At 58.5% G+C, this 25,193-nt stretch overlaps 1 protein-coding gene across 1 annotated transcript; it reads left to right on the plus strand.

Moving 5' to 3' along the window:
- Positions 1-1,950: 1,950 nt before the first annotated feature.
- On the plus strand, positions 1,951-25,154 carry LOC104653542 (ATPase family AAA domain containing 3A). The gene is made up of 16 exons (XM_010352548.2): positions 1,951-2,253; positions 5,770-5,846; positions 7,066-7,167; positions 7,468-7,527; positions 8,865-8,934; positions 10,162-10,327; positions 10,561-10,630; positions 12,741-12,896; positions 13,491-13,547; positions 13,815-13,940; positions 14,245-14,369; positions 15,218-15,269; positions 17,332-17,402; positions 18,544-18,711; positions 20,201-20,309; positions 24,390-25,154. The coding sequence occupies exons 1-16, from the start codon at positions 2,049-2,051 to the stop codon at positions 24,534-24,536; spliced, it is 1,761 nt and encodes a 586-aa protein (XP_010350850.1). The 5' UTR covers positions 1,951-2,048; the 3' UTR covers positions 24,537-25,154.
- The last annotated feature ends 39 nt before the right edge of the window (positions 25,155-25,193 follow it).

Genomic DNA, 25,193 nt, shown 5'->3' on the forward strand with positions numbered 1-25,193 from the left:
TTTCTAGCTTGTTACTATTAATGGCTGCACAAGCATCAAATCTTAAAGCTACGTGTTTGGGGATTCCTTTTCCTTCTGTTCTCGTTATTATTTTACTTGTATCACCTAGGAAAAGGCCAGTTCTTAATCTTATTTTGGAAACAGTGGTTGCAGGGGGCTCAGATGGGTTATAACACACACCAGCTTGGTCATTTCCCAGGTACATACCTTGTACTGAGTGGCGTTATATCAACAAGTTTCTTTCAACATTCCCATGCATTCATAATAACTATAGAACAGAAAGATTGTTTTAATTTGCTGTCCTACCTCAGTGACCTGATGAATACACTGGGAACAGTCCCCAGTTTGAGTAAGGCCAGTTGAAGCCCTTACAGTATAAGTCCACAATTTAAGAAAATGAATCCCACGATGACATTCGTCATGCTTCGGCCGTGCGTGGACCAGTCAGCTTCCGGGTGTGACTGGAGCAGGGCTTGTCGTCTTCTTCAGGGTCACTCTGCAAGGGTTGTCCGGGCTTGGTCTTGCCTCCCAGGTTTCAGGCGCTGCAGGTTTTACAAGGCTGTGGTGGATCCAGGCTAGGATTCCCTCCACCTTCACAGAGGTGGGAGTGTTCAGGATAACAGTCTGGGGTCCTTTCCACCGTGGGCACAAAGAGGCTACATTCCAGTCCTTGATCCACACTCGATGACCTGGGGAGAAAGGGTGAACTGGGGAGAATAAGCTAACAGGGCATCTCTCATTTATCCAGGCTGAGATTGTTTGTGTAATTTTCCCTAAAGCCTGTAGCTGTCGCTGTAACTCAATTTCACCTAACTCCCGGGGAGTGCCTGGAAGTCCCCGCAATATGGGAGGGGGCCTATGATATAACATTTCATAAGGGGAATATCCTGTTCTTTTATAAAGGGATACATCTAATTTTAAATAATACCATAGGGAGAGCCTGTATCCATCTTAATCCTGTTTCCTGACATACTTTCCCTCAACTATTTTTGATAGTCCGATTCATCCGCTCCACCTTTCCGGAACTCTGAGGCCGGTAGGCAGCATGCAATTTCCATGTGACCCCCAATACCTTTGCTGTCTTCTGTACCAAGTCAGCCACAAACACCGGCTCGTCATCTGAGCCGATCCGTAAGGGCAGTCCAATCTAGGAATAAGATCTCGAAGAAGCACACGGGTTACTTCACCAGCTTTCTCAGTTGGTGTTGGATAAGCCTCAACCCACCCAGAGTAGGTACACACAAGAACTAGTAAACACTTGTTACCGCCACACTTCGGCATCTCTGTGAAGTCCACCTGGAGCTCTTCAAAGGGGGCTGCTCCATAAGCTTATATGTCGGGCACCCCGGCTGTCCAAGCCCCGCAAGAGGAGCTGGCTGGCGCGCCATGTGGGAAGGGGTTGCTCAGCGGTCTTGGGCGGGAGGCCCCGGCTCCCTCTGTGGGGAGCCCTAGGGCCATGCGGAGATACGGAGGAGGGGAGGCGCCTCCCCTGAGCTCCTGGCGCGGCGACCCCATGGCCCCGACTCATCGCGGAAGGGCTCGGCTCTCCCGGGCGCCAGTGCTGTCTCGGGTGAGGTTCCCGCGAGACTGTTCTCTGCGTCCTGGACTCACTGCGGGGCGCTCCCTGGACACTTGCCACCCCTTGCCGCCAAGGCCGGAACTCCGCGGAGCCCCTGGCAACGGACCGACGCGGTCGCGGTGCTTGGCAGACGTTGCCCCGGGTTCGCATACGTCCCTCGGGAATTTTGTCCCGGCGTGGCTCCCGTAGCCAGACGCTTCACCCCACCCGCCCTACTCCCGCCCCCCATTGCCGCCCGCTGGCTCCCAGAACACGCTCCGCCATGGCGGCGCCGTCGCTGTGGCGTCACTGTCCTGGCGGCCAATCCGAGGGCTGCGCGCGGGTCCCTTCCCCGCTTCTATTGCCGGGAGGAAGGGGGTGTGTCGCGCCTGCGCAGTGGTCTTGGCCACCGGCTCGCGGCGCGTGGAGGCTTGTCCCGGACGCACGCGAGTCACACTCGGGTTGGGGTCCTGGCGGCGGGGCTGCGAGCATGTCGTGGCTTTTCGGCATTAACAAGGGCCCCAGGGGTGAAGGCGCGGGGCCGCCGCTGCCTTTGCCTCCCGCGCAGCCCGGGGCCGAGGGCGGCGGGGACCGCGGCTTGGGAGACCGGCCGGCGCCCAAGGACAAATGGAGCAACTTCGACCCCACCGGCCTGGAGCGCGCCGCCAAGGCGGCCCGCGAGCTGGAGCAGTCGCGTGAGTGCGGCGGAGCCGGGCGGGTGGGACGGTCGGGCCGGGCCGGGAGCTCTGGCCCTTGCTGCTCCTCGCCGCTGTCGGCAGCCACTTCCCGGGGAGACTGCGTCCCCGGAGCACCCCCGGCCGGAGCCGTTTCGCGTGCCGGGAGGATCGGACTCTCCGTCACCCTTTTGCACCTCTGCAGCTGTCAAGAGCGGGTCAGGTGCGGAGGTGGCGCTCACGGGTTACGGAGGTCAGGGCCTGGGGCTGGCCCTGGTCTGTCGGTTACCGCCGAGTGCGTGGGATCTTTCTGCGCTTGCTGCCTCCACGTGGCACAGGCCAAGGCGTGGCCATATGGGTAGATGGGTTTGTTGGATGGTTGCTAGCAATTTCCACACAACGAGGGAAGCATATTTGAGAGTTACTTGGTTCTAACGAGAGTCTAGCAGATTTGCAGTTCTTGTTGGAAGACGTTAGCGTTTGCACGGCGAGGTCTGTGAACCGCAGGTCAGGCCGTGCTGCCCAACTTGAGGAAATCCCTTACCCAGTGCCCTCAGGTGTGAGCACTCACCATGTTGGCCAGGCTTGTCTTGAATTCTGGCCTCAGGTGATTCGCCCACCTCGGTCTCCCAAAGCGCTGGGATTACAGGCGTGAGCCGCTGCTCATGGCCTTGCTGGGTAATTTTAATGATCAGGTTAGGATGGGAATCAAGGGCTGGATTTCAAGGCACCTCGGAGGACAGCGGACTTTGGTGACGGACTTTCTTGCTGCAGGCTCATTTGGAGGGTTGTTTTCTTTCCTAATTCCTGGGGGTTTTCACCTGCTAACTTCACTTAGAGATCGAAACTTGTCCCACTTCGAGAAGCTGAATCTTAGTTATCAGTGGTACAGGCCTGATTGAGCAGCCTCAGGCCGGCGAGGGCCTCCTCCCCATGGTGCAGACCTGTGCCTCTGAGTTGCTCCAGTCCTGGCAGCCCCAGAGCCCCTGATCCGCAGTCTGCTGTGCCTGGGTTGCCAGTGCCTTGGCCTGCCCTCTCTGTGGTCCAGCGGGGCCTGCAGCAGGGTATCCAGGTGCACCGTGGGGAGCCCTCCATCAGTCTTTGTTTCCTATGGATTCTGTTCCAGGTGTGGACTCTTTCATTCTTTCATTTTTATCCCTTCCCTCCTTCCTGGCCTGACTGCTGGCTGGTGAGAGAGGTTTCTCCAAAGTTTGCCGCTCCCTTTCCGTCCTGGACCTCTTTTTCCCTGGGTGCTCCCTGCCCTGCCCATCTGCCTGGTAGTCCCTCTGCAAGCCCGTCCCCTCCTGGCTTCCTCTGTGCCCCTTTCCTGGCAGCAGGGTCGCCGAGATTCAGCCGGAACCCGTTGCTTTGGCCTTGCTGCTCTCCCGGCACACGGGCGGCTCCTCCTCACAGCCTGGCTGCCTCCTCTGTCCCTTGAGGCAAAGCCCCATGCCGCCTCGTTCCCAGGGTCTCCCCTGACCCCTCCTGCGGCCTGTCCTTGGAAGCCAGAGCAGCACATCGTCCCAGACCTGTCTGAGAGCACCAGCGCTCACCCTGCACTCCACAGAGGGGTGCCTGGCGGAGACCCTCGTGCCCAGTGGGTGTGAATCCATGCGCTGGGACGCACGTCCTGGCACAGGGTCACCCCAAGGTGGTGAATGCTTGTTCTCATTCTAATAACCGAGAGGCCACACGAGCCCCAGACCTGCTCTTTCCCCTCTCATCCTCCCCAGAGTCACTGGGGGTGGGAACTGTCAATGAGCCATTTTCAGGGGAGGGAGTGGCCTCAGCTTAACCCAGCCAAAGGTCCCCTCGGGAGGAGGTAGGCAGAGCGCCTCACTGTGACACCCATGTTCCTGTCACTGCTCTGTGGCAAGACCCTGGGGGCTGACACACCCTCGGCCCCCTCTGGGTCAGAGTGAGAGTGGTTGAGGGCACCGGGGCCCTTCAGCCCTTGGCTTCCTGAGCTCACCAGCCAAACCCTGGCACTGTCTTCCCTGAGAGGCAGGTCCCTGTCCCATCTGTGCTGTGGTTACTGGGGCCCCCGAGGGTGGCCTCCAAGCTCCTTCCCGGAATCTGACGCTGATGCCCGTCAGGCCAGTTCGTGCCTAACTACAGGCCCAAGCAGAGCCACCCCAAACACCAAAGCATCACTGCCTCTGTCTAAATGCAATGAGTGCTCCCCACGGTGCTTCACGCCTGTGTCAGTCACCTCCAAAAATTACACCTGAGCTGAGAACAAACGTTGAGCTCTAGTTAGTGATGTGTTTGCTTCAGTTGACTCTGAAGGCTTCAAAAAGTGAGACGGCCTGAGGGAGGCAGAGAGACGGGAACAAAGCCCCAACCCAGGAACATCGGGGGTCCCTGCCTGCTTTACGGACGTGTCTTTCTGTTTTAGAAGATGTATTTATTTATTTACTTATTTGAGATGGAGATGCGCTCTGTCACCCAGGCTGGAGTGCAGTGGTGCAACCTCGGTTCATTGCAACATCCACCTCCCAGGTTCAAGCAGTTCTCCAGCCTCGGCCTCCCAAGTAGCTGAGATCACAGGCGTGCACTGCCGTGCCCTTTCTTTGTCTTTTTAGTAGAGACGAGGTTTCGCCATGTTGGCCAGCCTGGAGATTTGTTTTTTTAAGTCTTGCTCTGTCCAGCTGGAGTGCAGCGGTGTGACCTGGGTTCACTGCAGTCTCTGTCTCCGGGGTTCAAGCCATCCTCCCACCTCTGCCTCAGAGTAGCTGGAATTACAGGCACGCGCCACTGCACCTGGCTAATTTTTGTATATTTAGTAGAAATGGGGTTTCACCACATTGGTCAGGTTGGTCTCTTAACTCCTGGCCTCAAGTGATTCACCCGCCTCAGCCTCTCAAAGTGCTGGGATTCCAGGAGTGAGCCACCGTGCTCGGCCAGAAGATTTTTATGGTAAAATTTTGTGATGGGAAAACTGTCATCCCAGAAAATTTTGAGACCCGATGCTTAGGCCTCAGCAGCTCGGAGAATAAGTACTTCTGTCCCAGAACACCCAAACGTCGACTTGTCAGTTCCCCACTAGGAACAAAATGTAACTGGGGACGTTGTCGTACGCTTGCCCTCGTCACCCTGAGCGTGTTGGCTGGTATCCAGTTCTTATTCATTCCCTTTCTTGCCTGCACGTGCTTGATGGCAGATCAATGACAATAGCCATTGGAAGCTTAGGAAAAGCGTATGTAACGTAAAGAAATAGAGGACCCTTTAGCCATCGCCTGACTTTCCGTTGAATTGGGAAATAGCCTCCTCCCGTGCACGTGGGATGGCCTTCCCGATGTGACTCTCCAAGACCGTCCGTGGGGGATAAAACCCCACAAATGCACCAGCCCGTGTGCTGGGGACGGCGCATCGTCATGCCAGGTCTGACTGGGAAGGAGGATGGTGAGGCAGGGCTTGGGGCTTTGAGGTTGAGGCGTGGCTGTGGACTCCAGAAAACCCCTTGGCTGATGTGCATGCCTGTCCAGTGGCATCCGGGTATCCTAACACCTGCCCTCCGTGCCCCTGCATCCACAGGTTATGCCAAGGACGCCCTGAATCTGGCACAGATGCAGGAACAGACGTTGCAGCTGGAGCAACAGTCCAAGCTCAAAGTGAGTGGGGCCTGCACAGGCCCGGAGGCCGGGGTGCACATGGGGTTCGGGCGTGGAGATTGGGGCTACTGCCGGTGGGTAGGGCCAGCGACGTGTACATGGGCAGTAGTGGGGCCCAGGGCCGAGCGTGGGCGCCTCATTTCACAGAAGGAAACAAGGGGAGGTGAGAGACACTGCTGCAGTGCCACCCGAGAGGAAGGACCAGTGTTGGTGAGGGTGTCTTGTCGTCTGGAGGACCTGGGTCTTCTTGAGGTTCTCACCTTATTTCATTATGCTCAGCAGGATTTTTTTTGTTTTATTTTATGTATTTATTTATTTTGAAATGGAGTCTGTTTCCCAGGCTGGAGTTCTGTGGTGCCTTCTGGGCTCACTGCAACTTCCGCCTCCTGGGTTCAAACAATTCTCCTCCCTCAGCCTTCTGAATAGCTGGGATTACAGGCACCCACCACCACACCTGGCTACTTTTTATATTTTTAGTAGAGACAGGGTTTCACCATGTTGGCCAGGCTGGTCTCGAACTCCTGACTTCAAGTGATCCACCTGCCTTGACCTCCCAAAGTGCTGGGATTACAGGCATGTGCCACTGTGCCCGCCCTGTTTCATATTATTTTTATTTTTTTATAGACAGTCTCAGTCTGTCTTCCAGGCTGGCGTGTAGTGGCGTGATCTTGGCTCACTGCAACCTCCACCTCCTTCCTCAGCCTCCGAGCAGCTGGGCCTACAAGAGCCCGCCACCACAACTGGCTAATTTTTATATTTTTAGTAGAGATGGGGTTTCACCATATTGTCCAGGTTAGTCTCTAATTCCTGACCTCAGGTGATCCACCCACCTTGACCTCACAAAGCGCTGGGATTGTAGGTTAGAGCCATCACACCCGGCCCACCCAGCAGGATTCCTAGAATTGGCATGAGCTCTGCCCTCATCACGGTCCAAAAGTGAGCACCTGACCGGAGCTGCCCAGAACCAGCCTTGGGGGTGGGGTTGGTGTCCGGCCTTCCTCCCTGGCGCCTTCGCAGGCTTCTGGTGCTTCTCTGCCTGCGGGTCTGGATTCCTCCAGGGCCTGAGCCTGGGTGCAGATGCAGCTGGAAGCCCTGAGCCTGCTGCACACACTAGTCCGGGTACGGAGTCTGCCGTGCCGGGGCCCGTGCAGACACAGGAGGGACTGTCAGGCAGTGCCAGCCCTGAGAAGTGCCAGCTGGTGGGTGCTGTGCTCTGCAGGAGTATGAGGCCGCTGTGGAGCAGCTCAGGAGCGAGCAGATCCGGGCGCAGGCCGAGGAAAGGAGGAAGACCCTGAGCGAGGAGACGCGGCAGCACCAGGCGGTAAGAGCGCGAGAGGCCGCAAGGGAAGCCGCCCGACTCCAGGGAATGGCTCAGGGCAGGACTAGGAACCCGGTGCGGTCCCGGGCGCTCTGGAGTCAGCCTTTGGAGCTGCCCTTGGAACAGCCTTGCACAAACGCCTAAGACCTGTAAAGTCCCTCACTGCTGAGCCGGACGGGAGGTCCCCGCCCCCCGCATGTTTGTGTGAGGCTGATGGCGCGTGGGAGTCCCGGTGCCCGGCCGGGTTGGCCCTGAGTGCAGCTCCCGGCTGAGATGTGTCCTTGCCGCCCTTTTCTCCTGCAGAGGGCCCAGTATCAAGACAAGCTGGCCCGGCAGCGCTACGAGGACCAACTGAAGCAGCAGGTGAGCTGAGCCTCCCCTGCCAGGTGCCTGCGTCCCCGAGAACGTAGGCCGCTTCGTATAGGTCGGTGGGTCAGAGGCCGTGGGACAAGAATGCTGGGGCTGCTGATGGTGGTTGCTAGTGCAGGGGAAACTTCTCAGACAGACGCGCACTGGCACACGTGTACAGGCACACATGTAGAGACGTGTGCACACATGTACAGGGAGACACAGGTACCCCCCCACACGGGAACACACACACTCCCTGCACACACGGACATGCACACACACACACCCCTGCACACAAGGGCACACACACCCCTGCACACATAGGCCCACACACACACACCCCTCCACAGAGGCCCACACACGCACACCCGCAAACACCCCCATACACACGGGCACGCACACACACCCTGCACACAGGTGCACATCCCCCCACATGGACACACACCCCGCACACGGGCACGTACACATCCCCACACACCGCACACGGGCACACACACCCGCACACGGGCACACATACCCACACACGGACACGCACACACACCCTGCACACAGGTACACACCCCCACACACATGGACACACACCCCGCACACGGGCACGTACACATCCCCTCACACCACACACGGGCACACACACCCGCACATGGGCATACACACCCCCGCCCACACCCACATGGGCATGCACAACCCCCCCTGCATGGGCACATCCCCCACTACAGGCACAGACCCCCCCTGCGCATACACCCCCACACGGGCAGAATCACCCCCTGCACACCCCCTGCGTGGTCTCCGCAGCAGAGGCTCTCCAGGCACGTGGAGCCTCCTTGTCTCCCACCCGGGTGCCCAGCTGGCAGCGTGGGAGGTCGTGCTTGTGATGGCTGGTCAGTGGCAGAGAGCAGGTCTCTGGGCCCATCAGAAAAGCTTGGGTGACATCTGCTCCCTGCTCCTTAGGGCCCGTCGCCCTCAGTCCTGAGCTCACAGGTGGGGTTCACGTGTTGCCTATTGTGGCCATTGTAGCTTTAACGTTTTATTGGCAGAAGATAGCGGCTTCCTTCAGCACAGCCTGAATCAGGGCGGTGGTGTTGGGAGGTCTGCCGCGCAGTGGCCCTTCTCAGGGAAGCCGCAGTGGGGGCTGTTTCTGCCGCTGGGGAGTTTGGGCTCCTGAAAGCAGCCCCTCAGCGACTGCTGTCCCGGTCGATGTCACCCGTGTCTGTGTCAGGCTGTGGCATCTGCAGGCCCCCAGGTGCGCGGGACGCTTGGAGCCCATGGTCCTGGGGCAGACACAACCTCTGGATTGGTGTTGAGCATTTTTCTGGTTTTAAAGGCTTTTCTCTTTTTCTACGGCTTCTTCTCAGCAACTTCTCAATGAGGAGAATTTACGGAAGCAGGAAGAGTCAGTGCAGAAGCAGGAGGCCATGCGGCGAGGTAGGCTGTCTGCTCTCCTGGCTGGGGCGGAGGCCGTGGTGGCAGCATGGAGAGCAGGGGCTGCTTGTGGACCTCAGCGCCTGACAGACACTTGCCCGGCGTGCACTGAGCCTGAGCCCCTCATAGCTACCAATGCAGTGGGCAAGGCTGCCAGGGCTTCCTGGGGTCGGACTCCCACTGAGAAGACACCTGTGCCTGCGGCGAGACACCAGGGCTTGTGCGGGGAGGGCAGGAGCTGCTTCGCTTCATGGGAAGAACATGAGTCTTTTTTTTTTTTTTTTGAGATGGAGTCTCGCTCTGTCACCCAGGCTGGAGTGCAGTAGCACAATCTCAGCTCACTGTAGCTTCCGTGTCCTGGGTTTAAGCAATTCTGCCTCAGCCTTCCGAGTAGCTGGGATTACAGGTGTCCGCCGCCACACCTGGCTAATTTTTTTGTATCTTCAGTAGAGACAGGGTTTCACCATGTTGACCAGGCTGGTCTTGAACTTCTTGACCTCGTGATCCACCAGCCTTGGCCTTCCGCAGTGCTGGGATTACAGGCGTGCGTCTCTGTGTTCTGCTTAGAACATGGGTCTGTACTGTCCTGTTTACTATCTTTACTATCCCCAATGAGGATCACAGGTATTTGGTGCCATGTGGCATTTGTCGGTGAGGGCTCCAGGCGAATGTTTGTCACCACTTTTCACCGGGGATGGGCTTGTGGTGGGGTGTGCACATTTACTATTCAATAGCCAGACACACGGCCCGGCACGCGTCTCTGAGTTCTGACAGCTGTGTTTCTGTGTGAGGGGGGCTTCTCTGGGAACTCCACGTTCCAGTTCTTTGCTTTAAAGGGAACGTCCTGAGAAGGTGCCTGGGCCTCTGGGTCGGATTTCAGGGGCTGTAATCCATGGGCAGGGCTGGCATGTGCACCGTTCCTACAAAGGCCTGTGTGTGTCTGTCCGTGGCATGGTGCGGGTTGTGGTGTGGGCCTGCCCATGGGCTGGGCTTGTCCGTGGTGTGAGCCAGTCCGTGGCCTTAGTCTGTTGGCAGTGTGGGCCTGTCAGTGGCCTGGGCTGGTCCGTGGTGGCCTGTCCGTGGTGTGGGCCTGGTGGCGGTGTAGGCCTGTCCGTGGCCTTAGCCTGCCAGCAGGGTGGGCCGGTCCGTGGCGTGGGGCTGTCCACCGTGTGGACGGAGGCAGACGTGCTGTACTGTGTGGCACTGAGCTGCCCTGCCTCTCTGGGGCAGCCACCGTGGAGCGGGAGATGGAGCTGCGGCAGAAGAACGAGATACTGCGAGTGGAGGCTGAGGCCCGGGCACGTGCCAAGGCCGAACGAGAGAACGCAGACATCATCCGCGAGCAGATCCACCTGAAGGCGGCCGAGCACCGTCAGACCGTCTTGGAGTCCATCAGGTGAGCGCTGCCGAGGCCCATGCTGGCTGCAGACGGAGCCACGCAGGTGTGAGTCGCTGGTCCCGGGGCGCTCCAGCTCTTCCAGGCCTGGCTGCCGTTGGCTGGCTCCCTGGTGGGGTCACTGCCCCTCTGTCATGGCAAGGCCAGGCCGCCATCTCAGGGCCTCAACCTGCTCTTGCTACGTGGCGTGGATCTTCTTGTCCGTCCTGGTCACATCACTGCTTTCCCCACAGGACGGCTGGCACGTTGTTTGGGGAAGGATTCCATGCTTTTTTGACGGATCAGAAGAAAGTGACAGCCACGGTAAACATTCTTATAAAATAGGGCTGGGAGGTGGCTGAGGGGCCGCCTGTGGGGGCCTCCTGGAGCCCCGGGTCCTGTCCCTGCTGGCTCTGCACAAGCCCTGGTGCTTTGCCAGCACAGAGCAAACCCACGTTGTACCTGCTGGCCACAGCTGCTCCTCCCTTCTCAAGCTGGAAGAAGAAACCACAGTTGCCAGCCTGGGCCACACAGTGAGACCCCATCTCTACAAAAAAATCAAACATTAGCTGGGTGTGGTAGCAGCGTCTGTGGTCCCACTATTCGAGAGGCTGAGGTAGAAGGATCACTTAAACCCAGGGATGTCGCAGCTGCAGTGAGCTGAGATCGCACCACTGCACTCCATCCTGGGCGACAGAACAAATCCTTGTCTCAAGAAAAAAATTGTCAAGAGTGGTGGCTCACACCTGTAATTTCTGCACTTTGGGAGGCGGAGGCAGAGGCGGGTGGATCATGATGTCAGGGGATCGAGACCATCCTGGCTAACATGGCGAAACCCCATCTCTACTAAAAAACAAAACAAAAAAAAAACCAAAAAATTAGCCAAGCATGGTGGTGGGCGCCTGTAGTCCAAGCTACTCAGAAGGCTGAGGGAGGAGAATCACGTGAACCGGGAGATGGAGGTTGCAGTGAGCCGAGATCCCACCACTGCATTCCAGCTTGGGCCACAGAGCGAGACTCCGTCTCAAAAAAAAAAAAAAAAGACCCTGACTCCATTTTGCAAAAACCTTCTTTAGTCCTTATAAAACCCTGAGAGTTTGAAGTTCACAGATTCCTCTCTCGCTTAAAGCCTCACTCTTCTGTGCTCAGGCTCCGGCCTGCTGTGATGGTGCACTACGTCGCACACGGCTGTGTCCTCCGTCCCCTCGTGCCCAGCACACAGTAGGTACCTGGCACACAGTGGGCAGTTGCTCTGCCGTGGTGTTGGCACCCTGTGTTGTGACTGCAGCGCCTGCCCGTGGCCTCGCCAGTGTGACGGTGAATGTCACCGGTGGTGGTTCCACCTGTGTTGGTGAGACGGCGTCACGTGAGAACAGGAGGGAGCTGCTTAATGCACCGTTGACTTTGTTTGTTTGTGTTTAAAGGCAGGGTCTTGCTCTGTGTTCAGACTGGAGTGCAGTGGCGCCATCTCGGCTCACTGAAAGCTGCACCTCCCCAGTTCAAGCAGTTCTGCCTCAGCCTCCCGAGTGACTGGGATTACAGGCTCACATCGCCACACCCAGCTAATACAGGCCTGTGCCGCCAGGCCCGGGCAGTTTTTCTATTTTTAGTAGAGATGGGGTTTCACCACATTAGCCAGGCTGGTCACGAACTTCTGACCTCAAGTGATCAGCCTGTCTTGGCCTCCCAAAGTGCTGGGATTACACGGGTGAGCCACCAGGCCTGACCTACATTTTTGTTTGTTTTTGAGACAAACTTTTGCTTTTGTTGCATAGGCTGGAGTGTAATGGCACGGTTTCAGCTCACTGCAACCCCCGCCTCCCGGGTTCAAGCGATTCTCCTGCCTCAGCCTCCCACGTAGACAGGATTACAGGCATGTGCCACTATGGCCAGCTAATTTTTTGTTTTTTAGTAGAGACAGGGTTTCTCCAGGTTGGTTAGGCTGGCCTCGAACTCCCGACCTCAGGTGATCCACCCGCCTCAGCCTCCCAAAGTGCTGGGATTACAGGCCTGAGCTACCGCGCCCAGCCGGCCTAATCGATTTTTTAGACGAGTTAGAGATTTCGGGTTAGCCTTGTTTTCCAGGAAGAAAGTACCATTTTTAATGGCCCAGACAGTAGCAGAGGGTGTGGCCCTGTGACATATCCGGCTGGGTCTGCCCAGGGCCCTGTGCAGCGACCGGGGCTTTGCAGGATTTATGCTGCCAGTTGCAGAGAAAATGACCCTGAGTGAGGGCGCTGTGGCGGCCCCACCTGCCTCCTGTAACCAAGTGACTGTGGGATTCGGGGCGGGGAATTCGGGTTCCTGTGCTGCCAGCACACAGCCCTGTGCTTCTCCCTTGGGCAGAGAGAGGGTGGGGGCAGCCCCGTGCATCTCCCGCTGGTGGAGGGAGGGAGGGTGGGGCAGGCACACCAGTGCGGTGTCTCTGCTGCAGGTGGTTGGGCTGACGCTGCTGGCTGGCGGGGTCTACTCTGCCAAGAATGGGACAGCCGCCGCGGCCCGCTTCATCGAGGCTCGGCTGTGGAAGCCGTCCCTGGTGAGGGAGACGTCCCGCATCACGGTGCTGGAGGCACTGCAGCACCCCTTCCAGGTAGCGGCGTGGGCCTGGCCCTCCCTGAGTGCGGTTCCTGGCTGAGTCCCCTCTGCACCATGAGCAGAGCCTGCCCGTGCACACCCTCCTGCCCACGCACACCCTCCTGTCCCTGCCCTTTCCCCGTATGACCGGCACCCGCATGCTGCATCACGCCTGGGTTTTCCTGTCCAGTGCTGTAGCTTAGGGGTCTGCATCAGTGAGACCCTTCGCCCGTCTGCCTCGGTCTCCCCTGCTCGGGGCTCTGTGTCAGGGAAGCTGCTGCAGGCCACGGTGTCTGGCGGCCTCCCTGGGGAGCCGCGCCACTGGCCAGCCCCCGAGGTGCCTGCTCTCCACACGGGGGTGGTGAGGTCTCCACAGGTCACTCAGTGGGTGGTTAATGAAATAAAAACCAATAAGGAACCGGAAAATGCCCCCCAATCCCTGCAACAGTCACCCTGTCTCCCAGTGGGATGGGGTTCCAGCTCCTGGCCAGTCCTGGCTGTGCTTTGGGGCAGCTCTGTTTCGGTGTGTTACCGAGTGTGTCTGTGCGTTGGTGGCTGTGCCGTGGCTGTGGCAGGTGACCCAATGGCGCTTCCCCTTCCCCTCCGGCAGGTCAGCCGGCGGCTCCTCAGTCGGCCCCAGGACGCGCTGGAGGGTGTTGTGCTGAGTGTAAGTCGGTGTGCCTGGGCCGGGGGAGGTGCAGGGAGGGGACCCCGGAGATGTGCCAGGCTGTGGCCCTTGCTGGCACTCGAGGTGTCACCCAGGAGCTTTCGGCTTCTGAGATGCGACTGCTGGCACCATGCCAGGGATAGGCTGCCCGTGAGCTGAGCGGCACCCCGAGGAGTGGAGTCCGCACCAGGGCATTGCTGCAGCCCCTGCCCCCGAGGCTTCCGTGGGCCCTGAGTGTGTCCCCCAAGTCCCCATCTTCCCTGGCAGCCCAGCCTGGAAGCGCGGGTGCGCGACATTGCCATAGCAACAAGGAATACGAAGAAGAACCGCAGCCTGTACAGGAACGTCCTGATGTACGGGCCACCAGGCACTGGGAAGACGCTGTTTGCCAAGGTGGGAGCACCTGGCTGCACAGGTGGGCCAGGGGCCGCTGGGGTCTCACCAGCCTGCAGGTGTCTGGGGGTCGGCCGCCTGGGAAGTGGACTCCCCTTAGGCCTTTGCCCACCCTCATGTAGGGTCAGTGTGCTGGTGTGGGCAACAGCGCCTCCCATCTTCCAGTCGGGACGTCTCCTGTCTGGCAGGTTGTGGCTTCCAGGCAGAGACACCCGGCAGGGGCTCCACACTCCAGGTGGAGTGTGCAGGCTTTGCCGAGGCAGAGGGAACATCTGTTCTGTCTCCCCTCACTCTTCCTGTCTAGAAACTTGCTGTGCACTCGGGCATGGACTACGCCATCATGACAGGCGGGGACGTGGCCCCCATGGGGCGGGAAGGCGTGACCGCCATGCACAAGCTGTTTGACTGGGCCAATACCAGCCGGCGCGGGTGAGATGTCCCCACAGCATGCACACAGGCCCTTCACTGCAGCCCAGCAGGCTGCCTTCAGGGAAGGGGGTCCAGGTGGCTTTCCGGGACCTCGTGGTCTTTCTGCAGCTCTGTCCTTGTGGCCACGCAGGAGGCCCGGTGGAGGGTCCCTCGGAGGGAAGGTCCCCTGAGTGTGGACCCTGGTGGACACGAGGCCCCCAGCGTGTGGAGGCTGCCAGTGGGATACTTGGCTCAGGGCAGAAGGGAGGTGGGTGGGTGTAGGGGGAGAGGGGTCTTCACAGCTGCAGGGGCGCCTCCTCCATGGCCGCCCTCCCTCCAACACGCGTGCAGGTGGGCGTGGGCACCGGCTCGTTTTGGTAGAACCATTTGGAAGTTAGCCGAAGACAGCATGGCACACACCCTTCAATAGGTCCCACAGTGACCGCACTCAGGGCACAGCCTGGGCACCCTTGCAACCTCAGCTGTCCCCGTTGGCACCACGTCGCTCATGGCTGGCACCCTCCCCTCTGACCTTTGACCTTTCACTTTAGAAGATCCTGCCCCTGGTGTGGACGCTGAGCGGCCGCCAGCGCTGCACTGGGCCGGGTGGGGGTGAAGCCTACGGGGCAGAGTCTGTCGCCCCCGTGTGCCGTTGGCTTCCCGGGGCCTTGTGAGGCTGGGCCGTGGTCACCTGCCCAGAGGCCAGGCTGATGGGCTTCTGTCAGATGCAGGACTTAGGGCTCCTTAAGGGGCAGAGGCTGCACCCCTTGGGGATCTGCCCACTCGGCCTGCTCCCGCCACAGCCGGACGCTGCTGTGGGCCGCTGCAGGTGTCACTCTCGTCGTGCTTGGCCTCCCTTTCGTTTACAGCCTCCTGCTCTTCGTGGACGAAGCGGACGCCTTCCTTCGGAAACGAGCCACTGTGAGTGTCACTGAGCCTCTGTCTGACCACGGGGCTGGTGGAGTGGGCACAGACATCTCCCTGGGCCAGGCTGCAGCCCTCTGATCAATGGCTTTTTCTCTCTAAGTTTTGTGTGAAAAATAGCATTTTTTAGGTCAGCTGAAAGTTAAGTTATGGCTTTTGAGATTTGTTTTGTTTTGTTTTTTGAGATGGAATCTCTCTCTGTAGCCAGGCTGGAGTGCAGGGGTACAATGTCGGCTCACTGCAGCCTCCACCTCCTGGGTTCAAGCGATTCTTCTGTCTCAGCCTCCCAAGTAGCTTGGATTACAGGTGCCCACCACCCTGTCCAGACAGTATTTCTATTTTTAGTAGAGATGGGGTTTCATCATGTTGGCCAGGCTGGTCTTGAACTCCTGACCTCAGGTGATCCGCCCGCCTTCGCCTCCAAAAGTCCTGGGATTACAGGCATGAGCCACCACACCTGGATGCCCTGGTCTATTTTTATTTTTATTTATTTGAGAGGAAGTCTCGCTCTATGGCTTAAGCTGGCTTGCAGTGGCGCAATCTTGGCTCACTGCAACCTCCACCTCCTGGATTCAAGCTAGTCTCCTGCCTCAGCTCCCTAAGTAGCTGGGATTACATGCTTTGGCCACCATCCCCAGTTACGTTTTTTGTTTATTTGTTTTTGTTTGTTTGTTTTTTCTTTGAGACAGAGTCTCGCTTTGTCCCCCAGGCTGGAGTGCAGTGATGCGATCTCGGCTCACTGCAAGCTCCGCCTCCCAGGATCATGCCATTCTCCTGCCTCAGCCTCCTGAGTAGCTGGGAGTACAGGCGCCTGCCACCGCGCCTGGCTAATTTTTTTGTATTTTTAGTAGAGACGGGGTTTCACCGTGTTGGCCAGGATGGTTTTGATCTCCTGACCTTGTGATCCGCCCGCCTCGACCTCCCAAAGTGCTGGGATTACAGGTATGATCCACCACGCCTGGCCGTTTTTTGTATTTTTAATAGAGATGGGGTTTCACCATGTTGGTCAGGCTGGTCGAAAACTCCTGACCTCAAATGATCCTCCCACCTCTGCCTCCCAGAATACTGGGATTGCACGCGTGATCCACCACGCCCAGCCTTTGAATGATCATTTTAAGACAGGGTCTCTGTCGTCCAGGCTGGAGTGCAGTGGCGCGATGACAGTTCACTGTAGCCTCGGCCTCTTGAGCTCAAGCCGTCCTCCTGCCTTAGCCGCCCTCGTAGGCAGGACTGCAGGGGCACAGTGCCATGCCCGGCTAATTTTTTTTGTAATGTTAGTAGAGATGGAGTTTCCTCACGTTGCCCAGACTGGGCTCGAACTTCTAAGCTAAAGAGATTTGCCCGCCTTGACGTTCTGAAGTGCGGGTATTACAGACGTGAGCCCCCACGCCCGGTCAGGCTTTTTTTTTTTTTTTTTTTTCAGTCAGATTCTCACTGTGTCTCCCATGCTGGAGCACAGCGGTACAATTTCAGCTCGCTGCAACCTCTGCCACCCAGGTTCCCCTCGTTACCCAGGCTGGGCTCAAACTTCTGAGCTATAAGAGGTGCTCCCGCCTTGACCTTCTGAAGTTCTGGGATTACAGACATGAGCCCCCATGCCCAGTCAGGGGTTTTTTTGTTTTTGTTTTTGTTCTTGTTTTTTTTGAGACAGTCTCACTCTGTCGCCCATGCTGGAGTGCAGCGGTGCAATTTCAGCTTGCTGCAACCTCTGCCTCCCAGGTTGAAGTGATTCTCCTGCTTCAGCCTCCCACATAGCTGGGACTACAGGTGTGCCACCGCACCTGGCTGATTTTTGTATTTTTAGTGGAGACGGGGTCTCACCATGTTGGCCAGGATGGCCTCAAACTGCCTACCTCAGGTGATCTGCCCTCCTCAGCCTCCCAAAATGCTACATTACGTGCATGAGCCACCGCCCCTGGCCCTGGTCAGGCTTTTGGGTCTAGATCCATGAAAGTTGCCGTGTCCCTGCTCCCTGCAGGAGGGAGGCCTGTGGGACCTTCTGCTGTGGCTGTTTACAAGGCTCTGCTCCTGGTATCTAAAGCCGGAACCTTCTCTGTAGGAGAAGATAAGCGAGGACCTCCGGGCCACCCTGAACGCCTTCCTGTACCGCACGGGCCAGCACAGCAGCAAGTGAGGGAGCGTCCTGGGCCCCCGGCAGGGCTGTGCAGCCGTCGCCCTTGGTTCCCACCGAGGGACCTCAGGGGCCCTGGATCACAGTGCTGGGCAGCACCCGTGGCCTCAACGTGCCCCCCTCGGAGGTCCCCTGGGAACGGCCCAGCTTGGGACAGCATGAAGTGTCATTGAGGAACATGCGGGGGCCTCCTGGGCAGAGCCGGGGTCAGTCCTGTCCTCACGGCCCTGTGCGATGCCGCCCCAGCTTGCAGGTCCCTCTGCCCCTGGGTTTCCATGGTCCTGTGCCTGCAAGGGAGCTGGTCTGATCGTCTGAGGCTCTGCTGGGGTCTCCCTTGGAGGGTGTGGGTGCCCTGGGGTGGGAGATGGAGACACATTTGCTCCCACGGGAAGCTGGGCACGAGCAGGTCCTGTGTGTTTGGGTGGAGCCTGGGGCCTTGGTCCCCCGCCCGGATGCTGGACGGGGATGCACCTTCCAGGCTTGGGGCCCTCCCCACTTTGTGTGTCCTCCGTGAGCCTCTGCCCAGAGGTCCCCAGTATGGTGATCGCCCCACAGCAGGCTCCCTACTTCCTTCCAAATCCCCTAAGTTTGAGTTTTCTTGGTCTCCTGGGCCCCTCCAGCCCCAATCGTGTCACAGGAGGATCAAGTCCTGCTGGGCGGCCGTGGCCGACTCCTCATGCATGTTGGGCTCCCTGGCTCAGCTGCTGCCAGTAGATGCTCCCTGGAGCCCTGGCTCAGGTCCTCAGAGAGGCAGGGCTGAGGCCCTGCTGAGCCTCCGCTGTACCCGGGCCCCCAAGGTCTTATTCTTGGCTCATGTGGCCACTCTAGACATGGAATCTGGGTCCCGCTTCTCTGCTCCCAGCACAGCGGGGCTCAGGCAGCAGGAGTGGTGGTGGTCCCGGCGCTGCCTATCAGGCTAGGCGAGGGTCAGCAGTGAAGTGCCATATGGGGCAAGAACAGAGGCCCAGGAAGCCGGGCGGAGGGACAGCTGGGTACACTGGGGCAGGTGGCCGACCAGGGCTGTGCCTGTGTCCTCATGTTTCCTGCCGCTTTAGATGCTTCCTGTGGGGGCTGAGGTGGCCCCGTTCCCCTCGGCGCAGCTCAGCCACCAGCCCCAGCATCCTCATCCCCACCCCGCAGGTTCATGCTGGTCCTGGCCAGCAACCAGCCCGAGCAGTTCGACTGGGCCATCAACGACCGCATCGACGTGATGGTTCACTTCGATCTGCCGCGGCAGGAGGAGCGGGAGCGCCTGGTGAGAATGTATTTTGACAAGTATGTTCTTAAGCCGGCCACAGAAGGAAAGCAGTAAGTGTCCTGCTCACCCACCCCCTGTCCAGGGACTCTTGCTCAGGGCCCACCCCGCCCCTGCTCTCCAGACGCTCCCAGCAGGCCCTGTCACAGGGGTGGGCACCACCTCCCTGTCCTGCAGTTTTTCACAGGAGCCTGTGGGCCCCAAGAGTCCCAGAGGCCACATCCAGGGAAGTCCCGTCCCCCTTTCCTCATCCCCACCTGAGAACAGCCTGGCGGTGTCTCCTCGGGTTTGGGGACAGAGTCCACCATCACTTACAAACCTTCAGCATTCCTTTTTTTGTTTTTTTTGAGACGGAGTCTCGTTCTTGTCCCCGAGGCTGGAGTGCAGTGGCCGGATCTCAGTTCACTGCAACCTCTGCTTCCCGGGTTCAAACAGTCCTCTTGCCTCAGCCTCCTGAGTAGCTCAGATTACAGTCACCCACCACCATGCTTGGCTAATTTTTTTTTTATTTTTAGTAGAAACGGGGTTTCACGATATTGGCCAGGCTGGTCTCGAACTCCTTACCTCAAGTGATTCACCCTCCTCAGCCTCCCAAAGTGCAGGGATTACAGATGTGAGCTACTGTGCTCGGCCTCTTTTCCATTCCTCTTCACTCCACGGAAGGCTGTAAGGAAATCCTGTGCCTAGCCACCCCGATGGGAGGTGACGTGGAATGTTGCTCTGAGACCCCCGTGTTGGGATTGGAGGGAGAGGCTCCTCGTGGTCCCCTGCTGGCTGCTGGCCTGGCCTTCCTCCAGCTGCCACGCCCGGCCCTGGAGCCTCATGGTGTGGGACGTGGCTCCGGCTGCACTTGTGCCTTGAGGCTCTCAGGCTCCCTATTGCTGGCGGTGGGTGCAGCAGGCACGGCGGGCAGAGCCCTCCAGGCGATGAGGGGCCCTGGGGCCACGCGCCGGCTGCCTCCGGAACACTCCAGATGAGCAGAGGCTGCTCCACCTCTTGGCGTCCCCAGGGCCCTGGTTTCTGAGTCCTTCTGTGCACCTGACCCAAATCCCTGCTGTCGCCAGTGACGACAAAAGAGAGCCTGGTTGCCGCTGCCGCCTGCTCCGTGCCAGCCCAGCTGTCTGGGCCTGCTTCCCTATGCCCTCCCCTGCCCTGGGCTCCCCCACCCCCACGGCTGCTCGTAGCCCTGGCACCATGACTGGCGTCTGTGGCCTTCAGTCAGATGCTTTTCTAGAATTGAGGGCCCTGCCACTGCCAGCGTAAAGGCCATGCATCCTGTGGGTGCTGTGTGAGCAGCTGTGGGCAGGGCTGCTGTGAGGAGTGTTTGGGGCTATCTCCAGGCCCTGCAGCCGCTCTCTTCCTGCTCAGTCTGGGCCTGGCCTGCAGCAGACAGAGGGTGCAGAGCTGGGCTGTCACAGGGAGAGGGCCCCTCCCAAGGGGACTTCTGGCATGGGTGCCCGCCTGGCTGCCCGTCTTCCAGTTCCTACCTCGTGGTGTGGGAGCTGCTGCCTTGGCCGGCCCACTTGGGAACTCCTTCCCCAGGCGTCTGAAGCTGGCCCAGTTTGACTACGGGAGGAAGTGTTCGGAGATCGCTCGGCTGACGGAGGGCATGTCGGGCAGGGAGATCGCTCAGCTGGCTGTGTCCTGGCAGGTGAGTCAGGCTCAGGCGCACCCACCCAGACGGGAGCCCAGCTGCTGCGGAGACACTCAGTTGTGCCTGTCCCAGCACCAGTGTCACGCGGGAACTTCTGTTGAGGGGTTTTCTGTGCATAGACGTGACACGGGGCACCCGCCCCAGTTGGGCCACTCCACTCCACATGGCGGTGCCCACCTGCTCATGCCTTCAGGAGGGTGGGCCCATTTTAGTGGCTGACGGTCACACGGGGCTCTCTGGAAGATAGTCCATCATTGCAGTAGCCTGCGCTCTGCTGGGTGGGGCGGGAGGCTTTAGACTCTCACCTTGGCCAACAGGCACCTCCTGGTGTAAATGCTCGTCAGGACAGGCCCTGTGTGAGTCGGGGGGTCGGGATGGAGGGACGTTGTGTTTTCTGGACCAAGTCCCTGGGCTTGGTCCTGTTTGACACACAGGTGGGAGTGGCCTCTGATTGTCCCACAGCCAGTTGTTCCGTGGAGGCCCCACTCCTGCAGCTGCGTGGCTGCTCCAGGGACGGGGGACCAGGACTCAGAGCAGTGGGTGTGGCCATCCAGAAAGCTTTGGTCTTTGGAGGTTGCTGGAAAAGCAAAACCAGGTCTGTGGGGCCGAAAACACCAAGGCCATGCGCACGCATCGCCGCCTCTGGGGTCTGCCGAGTCTGTGTGACAACCTGGTCACTCAACCTAGCAGCGCTTTTGAATGAATGTGTGTCAGATTAATGAAGTAGCCAAGTACCTTGATTTAAACATTGGAGCCGGGGTCTATAGGGGCTGTATTAGTCAGTACAGGCTGGGTTATGCCGCTGTGACAAAGAGCCCCAGATCTCAAACTCCATTCTTACGGGTCAGCTGAGGTCTGTGTTCTAGGCTGTCCCCACTTGGGACCAGGTCTGTTTCTACAACTAAGAAAGCAGAGGCCGGGCATGGTGGTAGCTGATGCTTGTATTCCCAGCATTTGGGGAGGTCAAGTCAGCCAGATTATTTGAAGCCAGGAGTTCAGGACCAGCCTGGAAATTTTACAAAAATGAAAAAATTAGCCGGACCTGGTAGCACATGCCTGTAATGTCAACTGCTTGGGAGTCTGAGGTGGGAGGATCACTTCAGTCCAGGAGGTCGAGGCTGCAGTGAGCTGTGATTGTGCCACTGCACTCCAGCCTAGGCAGCAGAGCGAGACCCTGTCTTAAAAAATAAGAATAATTTGGGCCGGGCACAGTGGCTCATGCCTGTAATCCCAGCACATTGGGAGGCTGAGGCAAGAGGATCACCTGGGGCCAGGAGTTCAAGACCAGCCTGGCCGACATGGCCAACCTCACCTCTACTAAAAATGCAAAAATTATCTGGGTATATTGGTGGTGCATGCCTGTAGTCCCAGCTACTTAGGAGGCTGAGCCAGGAGAGTCTCTTGTATCCAGGAGGCGGAGGATGCGGTGAGCCGAGATGGTGCCACTGTCCTCCAGCCTGAGTGACAGAGTGAGACTCTATCTCAAAAAAATAGCAATAGGCCGGGTACGGTGGCTCACAGCTGTAATCCTAGCACTTTGGGAGGCCGAGGCAGGATCACGAGGTCAAGAGATGGAGACCATCTGACCAAATGGTGAAACCCCATCTCTACTAAAAATACAAAAATTAGCTGGGTGTGGTGGCACATACCTGTAATCCCAGCTACTTGGGAGGATGAGGCAGGATAATTGCTTGAACCCAGGAGGCAGAGGTTGCAATGAGCCGAGATCACACCACTGCACTCCAGCTTGGCAACAGAGTGAGACTCCATCTCAAAGAACTAAAACTAAAACTAAAAATAATAATAATTTGTGCTGACCCAGCGCAGTGGCTCACGCCTTTAATCCCAGCACTTTGGAAGGCCGAAGCAGGCAGATCATGAGGTTAGTTGATCGAGACCATCCTGGCTCACACAGTGAAACCCTGTCTCTGCTAAAAAGTACAAAAAAAAAAAAAAATTAACCGGCCTGGTGGCGGGCACCTGTAGTCCCAGCTACTCGGGAGGCTGAGGCAGGAGAACGGTGTGAACCGGGAGGCAGAGCTTGCAGTGGGCCTAGATTGCGCCACTGCACTCCAGCGTGGGCGACAGAGCGAGACTCTGCCTCAAAAATAAATAAATAAATAAACAAAATAATAATTTAGGCTGGGCGCAGTGGCTCACGCCTGTAATCCCAGCACTTTGGGAGGCCGAGGCGGTGGATCTCCTTGACTTCAGGTGATCTGCCCCCTTTGTCCTCTCAAAGTGCTGGGATTACAGGCGTGAGCCACCGCACACAGCCTCTTGAATGTTTTTCTCATAAAAGGGTGTCGAATTGGTCAAATGTTTTTCCTAAATTAGATGAGATGGTCACGTAGTTTCTTTCCTCCATTCTGCTAGTATCAATTGATTTTTGTATGAACATTTCATATGTGGAACATTGACTGATTTTCGTATGTTGAACTATCCTTGCATTCCAGGAATAAATCCTGCTTCTTCGTGGTGTAGAGTCCTTTTACTATACTGCTGAATTCACTCTGCTGGCATTTTCTTGAGGACTTTGCCAGCGATGCTCATCAGGGATATTGGCCTGTCATTTTTCTTGTGGTGTCTTTGTCTGGCTTTGATATCAGGGTAATGCTGGCCTCCCAGGATGAGTGAGGAAATGTTCTTCAATTTGTCCCAGAGTTTGAGGAGTGCTGCTGATTCTTCATGTTTTGTGAATTCACACGTGAAGACATCAGGTCCAGGTCTTGTCTTTGACCTTTTATAGTTTGAAGATTTTTGGTTCTCACAAAAGTTGCAAGGGTAGCACAGAGAGCTCCCAGGCCCGGGGCCTTGCCACGTGGTGAACGTCATGTGTCACTGTTGGCCCCACCTGGGACGGGGTCTTGCCCCATAATCCCACCCAGGAGGCCACATGACATTTAGCTGTCACTTCTGGTGGGCTCTTCCAGGTCCCGTGCTTCCTGGTGGGGTGGCCCCGTGAGCATCTGCTCAGCCCCTTTCCTCCACTAGGCCCTGGGTGAGATGCAGCCACTTGGGTGCACCCTGAGGGTTCCTGCACCTGTTTGAACTCTCTTGGGTCGGGTCAAGACCAAAAATGATGCTGAGCACTCCTGGGCCCCTGAGCCACAGTGGCGGTCCAGCTCCAGTCGGTGTCTCCCCAGACAGTGGCTCTTGGCGAGGGGTGGGTGGTGCCAGAGGGGACGGGCACCACATGGTCATCCCCATGGCAGGTTCTGTCGTGGCAGCCGTGTTGTGGGAGGATGGTGTGGTGCTGTCCCTTTACCCTGTGAGATGAATCCTGCCTCTGGGAGGCACAGCCAGGAGGGGGTTAGGGACCGACTCAGCTGTCTGGGAAGCGTCCCCTGCCCTGTGCTTCCTCCAGGCGTCCTGGTGCACTCCTGAGCATGGTGCCCAGTGGGCATCCCCATGCCCAGACCCTGACCCACAGGTGCCTCCCCTTGGGGACTCCATGCCTTTCACTGGCACTGGATGGCGAGTGACCTGTCCATGGCGGAAGGGCTGGACCTTAGGCTGCCTGAGACAGCACCAAGGGTGCCAGTCCCAGCAGCTCCAGCCTCCGTGTGCTGGATGCCAAGCCCTGTGCCAGGAGTACAGGGAGGTGGGGGCAGAGTTGGCCTTGGTGCCTTGAGGTGGGCAGTGGCTGCCTCTGCCCTGGTGGCTGGTGAGGGTCAGGGTCTGAGGGTCTGAGGTGCAGTGTGACCCGGGGGCACTGCCTGGCTACAGCTGAGACACACAGAGGGTCTGCAATTCCCCGGCCTCTTGGGAGCTGCCCTCGGTCAGCCGTCAGTGGGGCTTGGCCTCGGGCTTTCTGTTATTAGAAAGTCACTGAGAAATAGCAGTGGTGAGGACGCAGGCAGGGCTGTGGCACTACAGGGGCTGCTCCCGGTGTCCACACGCGTGCTGGGCTCTGCCGAGGTGCCGGAAGCCTGTGTTTCACCCTGAGGCCATCCTGGTTTGGCCCCTCCCCACCCAGGGGCCTGGTTTGGCCCCTCCCCACCTCGGGGCCCTGGTGTGCACTGGGGGTGGGGGGTTCCCACGGCGGCCTCCCTCAGCTCCCTCTCTCCTCACTAGGCCACGGCGTATGCCTCCGAGGACGGGGTCCTCACCGAGGCCATGATGGACGCCTGTGTGCAAGATGCTGTCCAGCAGCACCAGCAGAAGATGTGCTGGCTGAAGTCAGAAGGGCCTGGGCGCGGGGACGAGCCCTCCCCATCCTGAGTCCACGGCGAGACCCACACCTCACGGAGGCTGTCAGTGGACCCCTCCTACCCCCAACTTCCGGCCCCTGCACATTTAGGAAATATTCCTGGATGGGGAAGGGCTGTGCCCAGGGCCTCTGTGCACCAGGTTAGCTTGTGGTGGGGGCGGCCGTTCTGCCCCCCAGGACACCCCCTGTTGTGGGCACTGGCTAGGGAGGGGCAGGCCTCCGTCCTGCCCCTTAAGACACTTGGGAGACGCATTTTCCATGTGACTCGGAGTGGGAGGGGGAGGCTTTGCACCCCAGCCCCTGCCCATGCCACGGGGAGGGTGGGTGCTGGCTGACCCCCCAGGGCAGCAGGAGAGGGGCCGGTGATGTCTCTGTTCTCGGCTCCCACAGCAGAGTCGGGTGTTGGGGGGCCTGCCAGGACCAGACCGAGGTGGGGTGGCCTGAAGCCTGCTTCCCACTGCAGCCGGCACACCCCGAGAGCCCTGTGCACTGTGGTGGCCCTGAGAGCCCCAGGCTGTGGCCGGGAGGAGGGAACCTGGCCGGCGTCTGAGGCCACGCTCAGCTGGCCAGTTCAAGCCTGTGGCTGGAGCTGGGGTCTGTTTACCTATTAAAGTCCCACAGGTGCCTCACCGCTGTGTCTGTCTCTTGGCTGACGCGGGGTGGGGTTT

The sequence above is a fragment of the Rhinopithecus roxellana genome, chromosome 12 (assembly GCF_007565055.1).
Source record: "Rhinopithecus roxellana isolate Shanxi Qingling chromosome 12, ASM756505v1, whole genome shotgun sequence".
Taxonomy (NCBI): Eukaryota; Metazoa; Chordata; class Mammalia; order Primates; family Cercopithecidae; genus Rhinopithecus; species Rhinopithecus roxellana.

What these genes read in the sequence shown, in the direction of transcription:
- LOC104653542 (XM_010352548.2), top strand. Translation starts at nt 2,049, where the DNA reads ATGTCGTGGCTTTTCGGCATTAACAAGGGCCCCAGGGGTGAAGGCGCG. An exon ending in GCAGGAGGCCATGCGGCGAG is followed by an intron (nt 8,935 to 10,161) that starts GTAGGCTGTCTG and finishes TCTCTGGGGCAG; the next exon opens with CCACCGTGGAGCGGGAGATG. An exon ending in ACGGGCCAGCACAGCAGCAA is followed by an intron (nt 17,403 to 18,543) that starts GTGAGGGAGCGT and finishes CCCACCCCGCAG; the next exon opens with GTTCATGCTGGTCCTGGCCA.